Source organism: Platichthys flesus, chromosome 7, assembly GCF_949316205.1.
Source record: "Platichthys flesus chromosome 7, fPlaFle2.1, whole genome shotgun sequence".
Classification (NCBI taxonomy): Eukaryota; Metazoa; Chordata; class Actinopteri; order Pleuronectiformes; family Pleuronectidae; genus Platichthys; species Platichthys flesus.
This window is the reverse complement of record NC_084951.1, coordinates 24,955,466-24,970,045: the sequence shown is the minus strand read 5'-3', so window position 1 is coordinate 24,970,045 and position 14,580 is coordinate 24,955,466. Positions and strand designations below refer to the sequence as shown.

Genomic DNA, 14,580 nt, shown 5'->3' with positions numbered 1-14,580 from the left:
ATATTGAAATCAGCTGGCATTGTGTTCTCTGAGGAATATTTAACAGCGGCTCTGGATGTATAATTAAGCTGTTCGGTCCAGACTTTTATTGTGATGCCTCTCGTATTCACTCAAGGACAAAAACCACTTGCATTAAAAATGAATAATGACGCTCATGATTCTGAATATGGGGGATATCAGTAATTGGCAATTATCGCTGTGTGAATAAGTGAGGACAGAAACATTATCTATTTGTGATCCACTTAGTGTGAATGTCGTCAAGCATGAAACCAAAATGTGCTTTGACACTGCAGATACAATAAAATGTCTTAAAAACGATTATAATCTATAGCTAATTATTCCAGAAATCATCAAAAGCTCTGTAGAAGCAGCGGCTCATTAACGTTAAGGTGCTGTGACCGTCAGTGGCTCGGTCATTAAGTTGTTCCTGTTATTCATTTATTCCTATTTTTACACTTCAGTTTTTGTACAGAATATATAAATTAGATATAACTTGTTGTTTTCGGAGCTTAAGAGAAGTTGATATGTGGATTTTCTCACCTTAGGCAGAGTCCAGGTCACGTGTTCCTACCATCTTCTGCTTTAATGCTAAGCTAAGCTAACCGGCTGCCGACTGTCACTCTATATTCCAACGGCAGATCTTCTCGTCTTAGTCTTGGCGAGAATGCGACTTACCTGAATATGTTTCAACCCTGAGTCACATCTGGATGATTAAAGACCAGAAAAACGACGTCTTACTCACATCAATATGCACTAATGGACTTATTTCATTTGCTAATTAACATTTTTAATCTGACCTTTCATTCAAACTAATAAATCTCTTGCTGTTGTGCAGCACTTCCCGCTCAGGAGTAAATGAGTCGACCTTCAGGTCTCCTGTGACTGTGTCGCTCGCCTGATTAAAGGAAGGAATGAACCTCCTGTCTCTGACGTCCTGCTCGTTACCCGATGACTCACTTGAACTTCATTGTGGATTCCGCCCGGCCTATTATAATCTACAGCCTGGCAAAGAGGTGATATGATTTTCATCCCTCTGGGCTCAAACTTCCACCCTTTTTGTAAACAAAGAAACGACTTCAGCAAAAATGTCCACGGTCTTTTCTTATCATTTCTGTGGGACTTGCCTCTTTTTGTTTATTGGGCGAAGTCGCGTTATCTGCAGCCGCCTGATGTATGAGGAGTGCCGCGGCCCTTTCTGTCATCGTTCCCTCGCTCTCGTTCTTTACAGCTTGCCCGGCCGCCCTCATGCACGACCATTAATCAGCCGTGTGAGAGCTGCGACCCTCTCTGCCAGGCCCCTCTCATTGATTACACTGCTCCGGGTAAGTGTAGCATGATGAACAGAGAGCCCAATTCAATTAGGCTGCACAGACATAAATATGTAGCATACGCTGGATAAAAAGCCGCCTTCGAGAACAATGACAAGAAGCAAAGGAGAAGGAGGCATTTGGAGGGAAGGACGTCTCTTAGATCGATTTGTTGTTTTAACATCTGGGAACCTGGGATGCTGGAAGTCAGAGTGACAGGAAATGACAATGCATCAGCTGGAGATGGTTTTGTAACTTACCCAATAAATGGGGAACAGTTCCAAGCCAGAATTGTGGTGTGGGATGAAAATGGGATGGTTGTGTTGGTGGGTTAGTTGTTCCAAGATAATTCTTATTGGACGTTCATGGTCCCCAGAGGAGGACTCTTGCTGACTTCCTATCCAGTGACTCTTCCTCCAATTAACAGCAGGTCAAAGTTATAATTTCGAGGGGATATTAAGTCTTTTATTTTTTTATCCTCATCACTTTTTGTAATTTTTTCTGTTCATATTTTCACTTTTTTGTATAATTTATCTTTTTCTTATTTACAAAAAAATGAATGAACGGATAATGTCACCTTTCATGAGGAACACGATTAAAGTTGCCCACTGTTTGTAAGTAAAGTTTATTCATAAGATTCTTTATAAACTCTGTACCATTCACCTTGACTGCAGAAAGCCTCATTAAAATTCAGAACACTCTCTGTCTGCTCAAGCTAATTCACTCTGAACAACTTTCCCCTCCTCTCTCCTCACTGATCACAGCAGTTTACAATGGATGCAGATCATTATAATATGTTGCTTTTAACCTCAGTTACAGCGTTTATTTTGAATGAAACAGCTGCACGATCCCCAAACCAGACACAGAGTAGAACCAGCAACCTGGAGATAATCCGACTGGAGATGGAACAGATGAGAGCCGAGACAGTTCCTAATTCAGACAGCCCCCGTTACAGGACCATATCTCAGACGGCAGATGAGTCAATACACACATCTGTTTCGGCAAAGGCCAAACCATGATGGATTATTTCAATTTAGCATATCAGGGTCTGTGTTTATCTTCTGTGATGAGAGATGAGTTATCTAACAGCAAGCGGTGAATTGTGGGACTACAGCTTTTTGTATGAGGCCTCTCGAGAAAGTTCTGGTTCATCCAGGGATCAGATCGTTGAAACCCAGGTTGTAGTTTAAGAAATTAGAAGTAGATGTATATAGATGTTTTCCTGTGTGTTGAAATCTTGCGTTATTCCAGTGCTGGGGAAGAATGAACATTCGTGCGTATATGATGTCATGGAGTCGTCAAATAGTTTGTTTTGGATTCAGAATATTCACAACTACACTCGAAAATAAGATAAAAGAAGGAGAATTTAAGTTTGAGTTGATCTTCACCTGTGGAAATTTGGGTGAAATGTGATAATGTGACGGCCAAAGGTTAAATATATTATGAATTATTTATATTTTGTTCGTCTTTCTTGATTTCTAAAAACATATAGTACCTTGAGTAACACATGTACTGTAACTCTGTCTCCTGAGTTTTATTAAGTACTGTCTGCAGTATAATTTCCTCCCTCTTCAACTCTGTTCCTGCATACTATACCTATCTGCTACATCCTGGTCACTCTTTATTCAACTGATATAATCATCGTAAATCACATATGAGGCCATGTCTCCAAAGCAATTAGATTTCTTCCAATGAAACCAGCAAACACCAGGGGGAGAAATAGAGACCTTTATTTTTCCAGTGTGGCCCCAGTGACCCCAGCAGAGGACTTCATCCACCAACTCCACGCGACAATTTATTTCCCATTGCCGGCTCGACTCAGCGGCAGAAACAGGTGATAGTTATTTTGATTCATTTCAGCAGAATCCTCCACGGCGAGAGCGCTCGGCTTTTATCTGCTCTCGTTATTAAGTGTCGGCCCATCGCACAGATGTTTGGACACACGAGTAAAATAAGACAGATGTTCAGCGGTCTCGGTTTAATCAGGTTCCAGAGCAGATTGCACCACAGCCACTCGGCCCAGTCACCTAGAAACCGTGTTGATACAGTAAAACACCAATTTACTAAAGCAAATATGTTTAAGAGAAACAGACGCACTTTATATTTACACAATAACTTTATAATAAACGCCCCCGCCACAAAATGCTGATGACACTATCAATCTTTTTTTATTGTCCTGTTACAATCATACTTGCAATATCCGCTCATTGCAGCCAGAGCACGGTTGAATGTTTACGGCCGAGCTGAAGTCCGGTGAACGAACTGTTAAACATTAAACAAGGTGAAGTGTCTCCAGTGAAGCTAGCAGCCTTGAGAGGCTAGCTAGATGCTAATATCTGCATGCTAACATGCTCGGAATAATGTCACGTTTCGTTAAACTTCGAAACTCGGAATGACGTCAGAGTTGATAACGTTCCAGTTGCACAGGAAACAATGTTTACGTTAGCCAGCTAGCCATTGTTAGCCAAAACAGTTCATAATAATGTATTATTTCACGCGCACTAACGGCTAAGTAATATGTCCACCTGACTCGGAGTTCGGGAAATTCTGAGCTCCAATTTATATGTACATGTCAGTGTATTAAGATTAACTAACCTAATAGCCTAAGTTGCTCTTTGCACCTCAACCAGTATAACTTCTAAGTTGTAGCACTTTCTTCACTGGGAAATAACTTTACCGGAGATAACTCCAACTTTAAATTGGCAAAACAAATTAATCAGTGCGAGCACAATTTGCAGGACAGAGGGTTTCGGACTTTCTCCAAGCTTCACTGCCTCATTTTTAGAGTGGATATAATAACCTGGACTGTGCAGAATACAAATCCCCTTTTTTCATTTTCAAATATATACTGCTTCTAGTTTGAAATGCTTATGTTTCATCATTGGACTCTTCAGAAGCTGGGGCTTATAAAGTATTTTTTATGTCAGGCTCTTGCTCTTTCTTGGAGTTGTTTTTTGAATTATTCAGTATGATCACTTGTAAAACAGTGATAATATCACAGTGCGGGTTTTAAATCCTCATTTCTGATGAGCTGGACCATCCTTGCGTGTTTCAGCTGCACTTTCACACGGAGACTATGATGCATTGAAATGTCCTTTCAAGTTTCTCTGGGAAATGATGATGCAAAACAAACAGAACAGAATTTAAGATTTAGTCTTTGTCTATTTATTAAACAAGCTCTCAAACAATTTGAGGCTTGCACAAGGTTTCGATTTAATCCTCGTCCTTACAATGACACAAGATCATTCTGTTTACATTAAACATGACACCGAGCAAGAAGAATCTATTTCACAGTTTGGACTCCAGTGACTTTTATACCAGACTTAACAAGAAGTGTGGTTCTTCCCCCGGTAGAGAGTGACGATGTTCTCTCGTCCTCGACTTTACAAGAAACATAAAGACAGTGACACGGATAAATAATGCGTTGGTGCGGAGCCATTTGGAACGAAACAACAAAGCAGGGGGGGGGGTTGAGGGTGTCTGAGCGCCGGGCTGAGGCTCCTTCACTGATCAGCGCTGCATGATGCAGACAACAGAGGAGCAAGAGGAGGAGGAGGATGAGGAGGAGGAGGAGGATGAGGAGGAGGAGCGAGGGAAGGGAACCGACTGGCTCTCAGCTCTCAGCTCTCAGCCTCTCCTCAGTGCTTCGTGGAGCAGCTTCTCTCTGTTTTTCCTCCCACTCTCGCACACACTGGTGTTCTGACTCTTTTTGTGTCTGAGCTGACGAGTGCAAACCGAGAGGGGCTCACTCGCTCCAACTCCAGCCGCACCATGCTTCCCTGGAGGAAGAACAAGTTTGTTCTAGTCGAGGATGAAGCCAAGAATAAACCCAAGAGCCTGGGGACCGGGCTGACCTACCAGTCCATCCTCTCCTCGCTGCTGCGCTCCTGTCCGGACCTGCTGCCGGACTGTCCATTCAACTGGGTGGGCAACATCTTCCACTCCAAACGGCAAAAGGTGGAGCTGAACAAAGAGGAGCCTGTTTACAATGTGCGCTACCTGGGAAGTGTGGTCACCATCACGGCCAAGGGACCCGGCTGCACCCAGGAGGCGGTTGCCAAGATCTGGGCGAGGAGCAACTACGGGGAGCAGAGTGTCAAGATGAGGTTAGCGGTGGGGCCACAGGGCATCAGGATGAGCGCTGACAAATCTGGGAAAAAGAAGCCCCTGCATCTTTACTCCCTGAACAGAATCACTTGCTGCAGCGCTGACCCGTCCCGGCCCAAGATCCTGGCCTGGATCTACAGGCACCAGGTCAAAAACATGGCAGTGGTGCTGCGGTGTCACGCCGTTCTGGTCAGCAAGTCGGAGAAGGCCCAGGCCATCTCCCACAGCCTCTACCAGAACGCCACCTCCGCCTTCAGCGAGTTCAAGCGGCTGAAGCGGCAGAGTGATTTCCGGCACTGCCAGCAGCAGCTGCTGGGTGAGGAGGCGGTGCCCCTGATGCCACTGAGGAGGCTGCTGAACGGGCAGTGCCACTACCGACCGCCTGCTGACAACCCCGGGAGCGCCACCCGCCTCTGCTCCATCACAGAGGAGGAGGAGGAGGAGGATGACGAGGACAACAAAGATGAAAAGCAGGAGGTGGAGGAGCTGTGGGAGAAACAGAGGATTTTCACAACAAACACAGACCCGACTCAGCTGCTGTCAGAGCTGGATCTCGGGGATATTGCCAGATTGGAGCAGTGCCAAATCAACTTTGTCAGCGACATCAACAACAACACGTTTTCGTTTATAACCTCTCTGGTGTGACTGTAACGTGGTGTGAAGAGTTCTGCCACACGGTAGAAACACATTCCTCTATCTGCCCCTCACCGGTGCCCCACTCAGGCTCCCCCCTGAAGTGTTTACCAGAAACTTCTCCGACTACCAGGGAAGGAGGAGGAAAGACGGACGGTGGCTCTGTGGGAGTGATTTTCTATTCTGGCCAGATGGCTCAGAGGCTGGTTTGACTGTGGCGGTTTGTGGGAGCGTGTTTACAAAGAGGGCTGATGATGCACACACTAACGATAGCACAACAACGAGGACATCGAGTGTTTTCAGGGAAACGCTGAGATCACCGACACGCGGGTCACATTGATCGCAGCACCACGCCGGATGTGTTCGTCAGTCCTCTGTCTCTTATTCCCCCGAGTTTAATCAATACCGTGTTTGCCAGCAGGGACGTTTTTTTAGGATTGACTTGTAATAATTTTTTCAGGGGAGGGTTCTTTCTAAATTTATGTAATTATTTTTCTAATATGACAATCCTCACTCTCCTTTTCTGGACGCTCGCGATCGCAAGATGAAGTTTGTTACGGTTTATTAACGATCACAGCCGACTAATGAATAAGGCTGTAATATAGGAAGCAAGCCATTGAGTGGACATGTTTATTGCTGCCATTTGTTACGGTCATTATTTATGCATGACATGTCAGCGTTAACCTTTCCCCCTTTTCTGTCGTGTGAAGCCTCCGAACCTTCTGCTTTTTAAAAGGAACACTGTGATAAACGTGTGACCAGGGACAAAACAACACAACTGTTCATGCAGCAGTGATTCCTCAGTGTCGTGCATTGTTTTAAAATGTATATCTATTGCAGTGTTACCAAAAACCAATCTCGATTCGTCCCTTTCTTTTCAGCCAAGTTTTGCAAATGCAATCTTTTCCACACGAGCCCTTTCGCAAAAAAACACAGACGGACCCTGACGAGTCAACACAATCTGTTTGGAATACTGTTTGTGCTGCCGTCTAAAGTTGCATTGTGATTATCATGAGATGAAGCTATTTATTTTCCAAATATGATGATGAATAAAAATTGGTTCTCACTGTGGGTTTTCACTGCCTGGCTCTCGGAGGGAGGGTATTTCTAGATGTTATCAAAGAGATTATTCAAATGAGTCCAAACACTCGACTCTGCACCAGCGACAATTTGCATGTTTGTGATGTGAAATATGTGTAACGTGCACTTCAAAGATAAAAAAAAAGAAAACCAAACATATTTACAATCCGTCATTATCTGCTTCTGGAGCCATTTGGCGTTTTGGCTGCGTCCGCTTCAAACTGCCACTCACTGGACGTTAACGTGGTTTGATTCATTCTGCAGGTCTTTGTTCTGGCATCCCAGGGCCTTTACCCCGGAGGAGGGGCTGGTGGGTAATTAATCAGCGAATTGAATTGTTCAGGAAATGACCGTAAAGCACCGGCCTCTGCAGCGGGGGCTGTCAGGCTCTGACAGGACCGAGTGATCCAAAACGGGGACGGGGACGTCGACTCACCCATTTACCATTTTACTGCAAACCTCAGCTGCTTTGAGTCTTTCTACTGGAACAACACAACATCAGTGGAAAACAATGAAACCGTTAAGATCCCACCGTGTTGGAGTTGCGCTGTTTAGCAGTCAGGCGATTCAGAATCTCTTAGTATGAACACGGATGGATTAATTTTTTATATCCCACGTTATATTATCACAAAGTACTGTTACAGTGCAATGAATATTTCAATGCAACGTGAAGTTATGCTTGAGTGAACCGCTCACGAATTCCCTTTAGTTGTCACATTACACAACTTCAAAGGCGGTTTGATTTGACATTTTCTCATTAAGAATTCTGCTTTTAGAAAAGAGAATAGGTGCAGATGAAGGAGTTGGTTTGGAGTTCCTGTGACGGTTCGTTTCAGCTGGAACCTTCCAGATCAATATTTCCTTTATGCCTGGAATAAAAAAGAACAGGAGCTAATGTCACAAGATAGATAACAGAGGAGTCCCGTGCCCTTGCCAAAGCTCCTACAGAACGTGAATACTAAGAGAAGCCAGTTCTGTTTCTATTGCATTTAAATCTTCAGCCCGTTTGACAGGCTCCTGTTCTGCAGAGATGAGTCCAGGTGTACACACAGTGCACGGCTTGATTAGGCCTCGTTGTTTGCTCACTGACTTCCATGCAGAGATGCATTGTGTCTGACAAACTGCCAATGTTGTGTTAACATGGAGCAGTTTAGCGGAGGAGCCGTGGTGCTTTAAAATGCAAACATAACTCTCCCCTGGCAAGCGGATGAGAGGGAGCAGATGGCAGCACGCGAGCTGCACGCTGGGCTTCATCACACTCATCCTCCAGAATAACAAGGGGCTCAAGCTCAGACTGAAATATGGTTGGGTTTGGTCACACTGTCGGCCGCGGGGGGGTGGAGGAGACTATTAACGAGCACAAAATTGAGCCAAGCACAGAAGCGACACTGGCCTCGTCAAGTATCACACATACTGTAACCGTGATGTGCCTCTTAAAAGCGGGGGGGTGTTCGGAGACCCTAAAGCTGCTTCCCCCGTCACACAGCTCAGCTCAGACACTCTCTCATCCTCAGAAGCAAACACAGGAAGACGTCCCGCTCGTCTCCATCGCGACGGAACTCAAAGCTGTGTCCCAGAGCAGCTGGCAGCAGGTGGCAGGCGGATTGGTTCCAGTGAGAATTGGACAGAACCAGCGTTGAGGAGCTTCTGTGTGAGGATGGCACAGATAACAGACTGTGCAGAGGGAGCAAGGACACTGTGGATCAATGAGACTCGCTCCGCACAGGAGACACACCAACAATAAAGAGACCTTGTAGAGAAAATAAAAAATAAATTGCTGTGGGTTTCATGCGCCTGACAGCACTCAGCCTCCGGAACAATAAACATGTTTTCTGATCTGACAGCTCTGTCAGCAGAAGAACATTGTTTATCTGCACCTTCCCAAAGCAAAGCACTTCGTTCCTCTATAAATATATTCTGCGGGAGAATATTCAGAAACTTAACGGACAAGATTTGGATTTGACTTATTGTGTTATCATGCAGGCTTTGATTGTCCTTATGGGCTTTTTAATGAAAGTGCATTGCAGATACAGCTTTTAATACATATCAGCTCAAATGTCGTCATTATCTAACGCACCTACAGAGAGTACCACTGTTTATGTTTGTGTAAAAGAACGTTAGACAGTGTACGACAATTGGAAGAGGCAGCCCTGTGCAGTAATGACTCAAAAAGCTCAGGATTCAACTCCCAACACAGTAAAATACTGTTTGAAATCCGTTCTGATAAAACACAAATTTAAAATTGACATCGCTTGTGCAGGGCAGTTTTCTCGCCCAACATTTTCTTCACTTCACTGTGGTTCGCCTCACTGAAATGGGCTCATTACTGCCCCCTGGTGCAGGTGGGCAGAAGACATTCACTCGTTCTTGACACCAGTTGTAACGTTTTAAATGTAAGATTAAAAGGTCAGATCAAGATCTATTTCACAAGATGGCATTAGCCTTAGTGAGCTCTCTTTTGGTTATGGATGTTTTTTGTACAACTGCCATAAGAGGGAAAATGATGCCAATCCACATGGAAAATTAAATGAGGAATAAGACTTAGAGCACAGGCTTTTTAGAGACACACCAGAACTGTCCCCAGAGCATTGAATGAACAAGGTTATAGATACAATACGACACCTGACATAATGACCACAGCCAGGAGCAGCCTCTGTCTCAGATCGTAAACAGATATGATTCCATCTTTCTTCTCGGAGGGACACATTATTTATCACGTTTTTTGATGCTCCTGTCTTTTGCATGAATCCGAGGAGAGAGCTACAGAGTTCAAATGATCGGACTATCAAAGCTAACAAGCATCTGTTTCCATTCCATGCATCTCTTATAGTATCGTCTGAGAGAAGAGTTGCACACCTGGCAATTTGCAAATGAGCTGTGCAGTGTTCTGCTGTGCAAGACTGTCAAAATCACAGAGTGTGCACTCTCGCTTTGAACAACAACACTGCACTCCGACTGTACGATGCACTTTCATGATTTATCTTGACTGAAATACTTCCGCTCAGATTTCATATGACACAGTGTCTCATCACGGTCTGAACATGGACGAGAACTCATTTCACTTAGTTGTGAAATAATCTCCCGCGGCCACGACTGTTCCCGTTGAGTTTGAGCTGCAGCCTGGATTCTCATACACAAAAAAACCCCTTCGGTGCCATCGAGCATAACTACACAGCTAACTAATTCATGAGAATAAAGGATTAGTTACTGCCATGAAACATTAATGGTTTTATCCCATTAAAACATAATAAGCAATGCCAAAATCGTCTGGGAAGAAGTCTGAGATGAAAAATCTTGCCTCAGGAAATGGGTGGCTGCGTTTTGCTTGATAATGCTGTTCAGAGAAGTGCGTTATTCGTCCGCTGTGTCTGTTACGCCTGAAACAGGGAAGGTTTTATTTTTATGTGGCAACGCAAAGGCTGCAGATTTATTTAACGCTGGTTTAACAACTCGGCCTCACTGCTCAGAAGATGTTTCCTCCCCGCCCATCACTGTTCCAACATTACATCTGTTTAAATAAACACTTTGCACAAGAAGGTGTTTGACAAACCAGAGCAGGCAATTGTCTCAAACTTGCATTTCATCATGTCACACAGCAGCTGATGTGGTTCCACCTCCGGCTAAGGAGCTGGAGTCAGGCTGCACAGATCAATCGTCTCCTGACGTCACCGGAGGGACATTAAACTGACTAATAATCAAATCAATCAGCTGGAAGCCCAGGTTTGTGTTTCCCTTGTCTTCTTTTATGGCGCCCTGTTGGAGGCGGAGCTGCTTATGTTCATGTGGGGACTTGATTCTATTGTATTGTGGTTCTGTTTGTGCGTCACTTCACTGACTGGTAACGGTGTAATCAGGTGATTTACATTGACTTTTGAAACCAGATTGTCCACAGACGTCACCAGCCGTCACAAAAGACCACAAACGGATCTATTATAGATTTTGCAATTTTAAAGGCTCGTTGAGGCCTTTATGGCGAATATACCAATCCCCCCCCCCCCCCCCAAAGATAGAGGACTTACTTCTTCCTACGTTGCAAAAATATATCCCAGAATCTGTAGAACTAACCTAAGAGCTGCCTAAAAACAGAAACCATTTGTAAGGGAACATTTTAGTCCATGTTCCACCCAACAACATGGAGGAGGCAGCTGGTTATTGACCAGCCACCAGGGGGCGGCCACGGCTGGATATGCACATCCCAAAATGTGAAAAGGGTGATGCACAAAAGCGCAAACAAAAGAACAAGGTGTTCCACACCTACCTTTCCTTTCACTGCCTCCTCTGCTTGTAATGCATCTATACCTCAGATTAGTAATATTGATCAGGCTGCAATAAAATCAATGTGGCCTTGCAAACATCTTCTTTGTCTCTGGTCTTAACAGCGGCTGCTTGCTGGGGATGGAGAGAGAGAGAGATACAACATTGTGCTCACGTCATTTGCCGTGATGAAGGCCCCTTATACTTATCTATTGCAAAACACCAGAGGGCAGTAGGAAAGTAATTGGCTGCAATTACCGTCACATTTGCCTCCATCTGCAGTAGGTGGGGGTGAGGCAGTCGTTCCACCTTCGGGTCTGAGGCTGAACCTGTCCTTGATGTCACTTCAGAGGAAGTTTGGTGAAGTGGAAGAAAACAAGGCTCCATCAGGAAGTAGAAAACTCCCCTGAAGCAGTTTGTTGGACAGGGAAGAGGCAATCGGTCGAGCATCCATTTGTTTCCAGGTTTCCTATTACTCAGGGAACAAGGTAGAGGAGAGCAATCACTTAGACACACACACACACACACACACACACACACACACACACACACACACACACACACACACACAAAAGAAACTGGGCCACTTGGGGGGGATTTTTATTTAGGTGGACGGTGTTGGAGGATAAGATAGGACTTCTCTTTCTCTCTGTGATGAACGACGGAGAGTGGCAGGTGGATAACGGGGGCGGGGGGGGGGGGGGGGGGGGGGAGTGGGTGGACTTGGCCCAGCTTGTGAGTGGGTTGGCACCAGCCACAGAGGAGATGGAGAATAGATACCAGCCGGGGACACAACCAGGACGACAGGCTGGACCTCTGACGTCCTCAGATACTTTATTTTTCACATCACATTATAATGATGGTGGATTTAAAACCATCATGAATGAATTAAATCATTTGTAAATATTTTTTATTCTAGAATGATAAAGGCCAAAAATAGGTGAGGTTTAATTTGTTGAGTCCATGCAAATCAAGACAATGAAAAATCAGATTAAACGAAATTACACTTTCAAAATAAAACAGATATTAAACACCTCCCATCAGGAAGTCATTTTTCCTTTTTCTCTGGTTATTTCATCCGTATGACGCCTTCCTAACCAGAGGTATTGTGTTTCCACTTGAATTATCCCATTAGGCGATTTACAAGCATGAGAAGTCCCTCTGATTCATTTGGGATCAGCAGGAAGTCATTAAAAAACCTGCCACTCTGCACAGGGGGCAGCTCATCGAGGAGGAGGTCAACAGGGACATCATCATCTTCAGATGTGTGCTCCGTGCACATGTTCCGTCACGTGACATGTCAGGACAGATGTGGCACAATACTGAGTTTGTATATTCTTCACTGCAGTATAACACTGAACTGCTTAAACATGAATGTGTATATAGTTCAACCATCAGTGCATCTAGCTGCTCTTCCAGCCAACGCACTTGTTTTATCCTCTGGATCCATGTTGTCAGTTATCTTCGCACGGCATGACACGCTATCGCTGAAAATGTTGACAATAGCTGGAGGGGAATACTGATGTGGTCTATGAACGCATCACACACACACACACAAACACACACACACACACACACACACACACACACACATACGCACTGTGCTAATTAATTGTAAAACTCATCATCCTCAGTGTCTGGGTTAGAGAAGCAGACAGACACCATCACAGATCGGTTCCACACGCCGAGTCTGATTTCCTTCATCAACACTCGTCATTACCTTTCAACAGACTGAACGTCAGCTCCAACAGACAGTTTGATAATTAACTAACTCAGAGCTGCACTGGATTTCAAATAAAGGAAATATTAGATACACAAACATACACATATATTTACGTGTGTGTGTGTGTGTACATACAGTATAAACACATTGGTGGTCGCTAGCATCCGCTAACTTCAACTAGTTGTTGGCATCTAAATAAATCTATGCATGGGATGTTCTCCATCTTGCTCTTTGGTCCATGTCCCGTCCACCGACATGGAGAAGGCCGGGTTTATGACCTGTGCTGCAGCCAGCCACCAGGGGGCGATCCAGACACTTTGGCCTCACATTAACATCAGGCATCTATAGTTTGCAACAAGCAGAATCTAACAGGGAAGAAACTGAAATCCCTGCTGACACTTGTGTATAAAGTTGCCAGTTTGTGAGAGGATTGTGTAAGTGGAGCCTCCCGATGACCTTTGTGAGGAAGTTTCATCTTTCAAGTAGAATAAATAAATAACACCTCAAAACGCCCGGCTCGCGGTTTTCACTTTGAAAAAGATAAATGAGGGGAATGGGATATGTCTTCCTGACGATTCAGAGCCGCTGCTTACATTTCAAAGGCAGCGGTGGAATTAATATCTCGGCTTCTTTACTTTTCACGAACGGGGACTCGACTTGTCAGTTTTATCAGCTGCGGAGACAGAAGACAAATGAGCTGGATGTGATCCGAGCTGTTGAGCAGGGCACATATATAACTTTATACTGAACCCAGCTTCACAGCAGTAAGTGTCAGCGTAAAAATGTGAGTGTGAGAGGAAAAAAGTCGGAGTCTACAGATGATTGAAGAGACAGAAATAATCAAATAAAAAAATGATAGAGCTTCTATATTTTTAGCAAAAAAGTCGTTTGCTTATCTCATTCAAATCAGATTTGTGCTTGATTCGCAGCCCACGCAGTTTCTGCACAGACGTTCAGTTTGTCCCCCGGCTGTTCTTCCTCCCAGGCTTTGATCTGCTCTAAGTTCTGAGCTGATGCATATGCAAACTGTCACATCCCGTAGCTCTGCTGCATCAGCGCCTGTACACCGGACGGATGGTGAGACGGGTTGAGGAGGGAGATGGAATGGTGATTTATTGTGGTGAGAAATAAAGAAATAGCCAAGTCTGACATCACACCTGAACGTCCGGAGCTGATTGGTCCAATGGAAATTGGACTGCCCCCTCTAATCAGATCACTTTTTGGTGTTTACGCTGATCCAATCCGATTTTGCAAGGATCTAAATCCACCAATCATACTGTTACTGTCAAACTTTAAACCTGTGCTCCTCCTCTCCATCGCTGTCAGCTGTCACTCCATTCAAATCCAGTCTCCACATGTCAGTCACATCTTCAACCTTCCCATAAATCTTCTGATTGAACAACCAGAATCCTCAAACTCAGGTGCAGTATGTGACACTAGTTCAAATGCTTCAAATCTGCAATGTTCAAATATTAT

General features: G+C 44.5%; 1 protein-coding gene across 1 annotated transcript; it reads left to right on the top strand.

Annotated features, from left to right (window-relative positions):
• Positions 1-4,787: 4,787 nt before the first annotated feature.
• On the top strand, positions 4,788-7,225 carry fam43b (family with sequence similarity 43 member B). The gene has a single exon (XM_062391197.1). The coding sequence runs from the start codon at positions 5,079-5,081 to the stop codon at positions 6,057-6,059; it is 981 nt and encodes a 326-aa protein (XP_062247181.1). The 5' UTR covers positions 4,788-5,078; the 3' UTR covers positions 6,060-7,225.
• The last annotated feature ends 7,355 nt before the right edge of the window (positions 7,226-14,580 follow it).

Coding starts and splice junctions, on each gene's coding strand:
- fam43b (XM_062391197.1), top strand. CDS start 5,079: ATGCTTCCCTGGAGGAAGAACAAGTTTGTTCTAGTCGAGGATGAAGCC.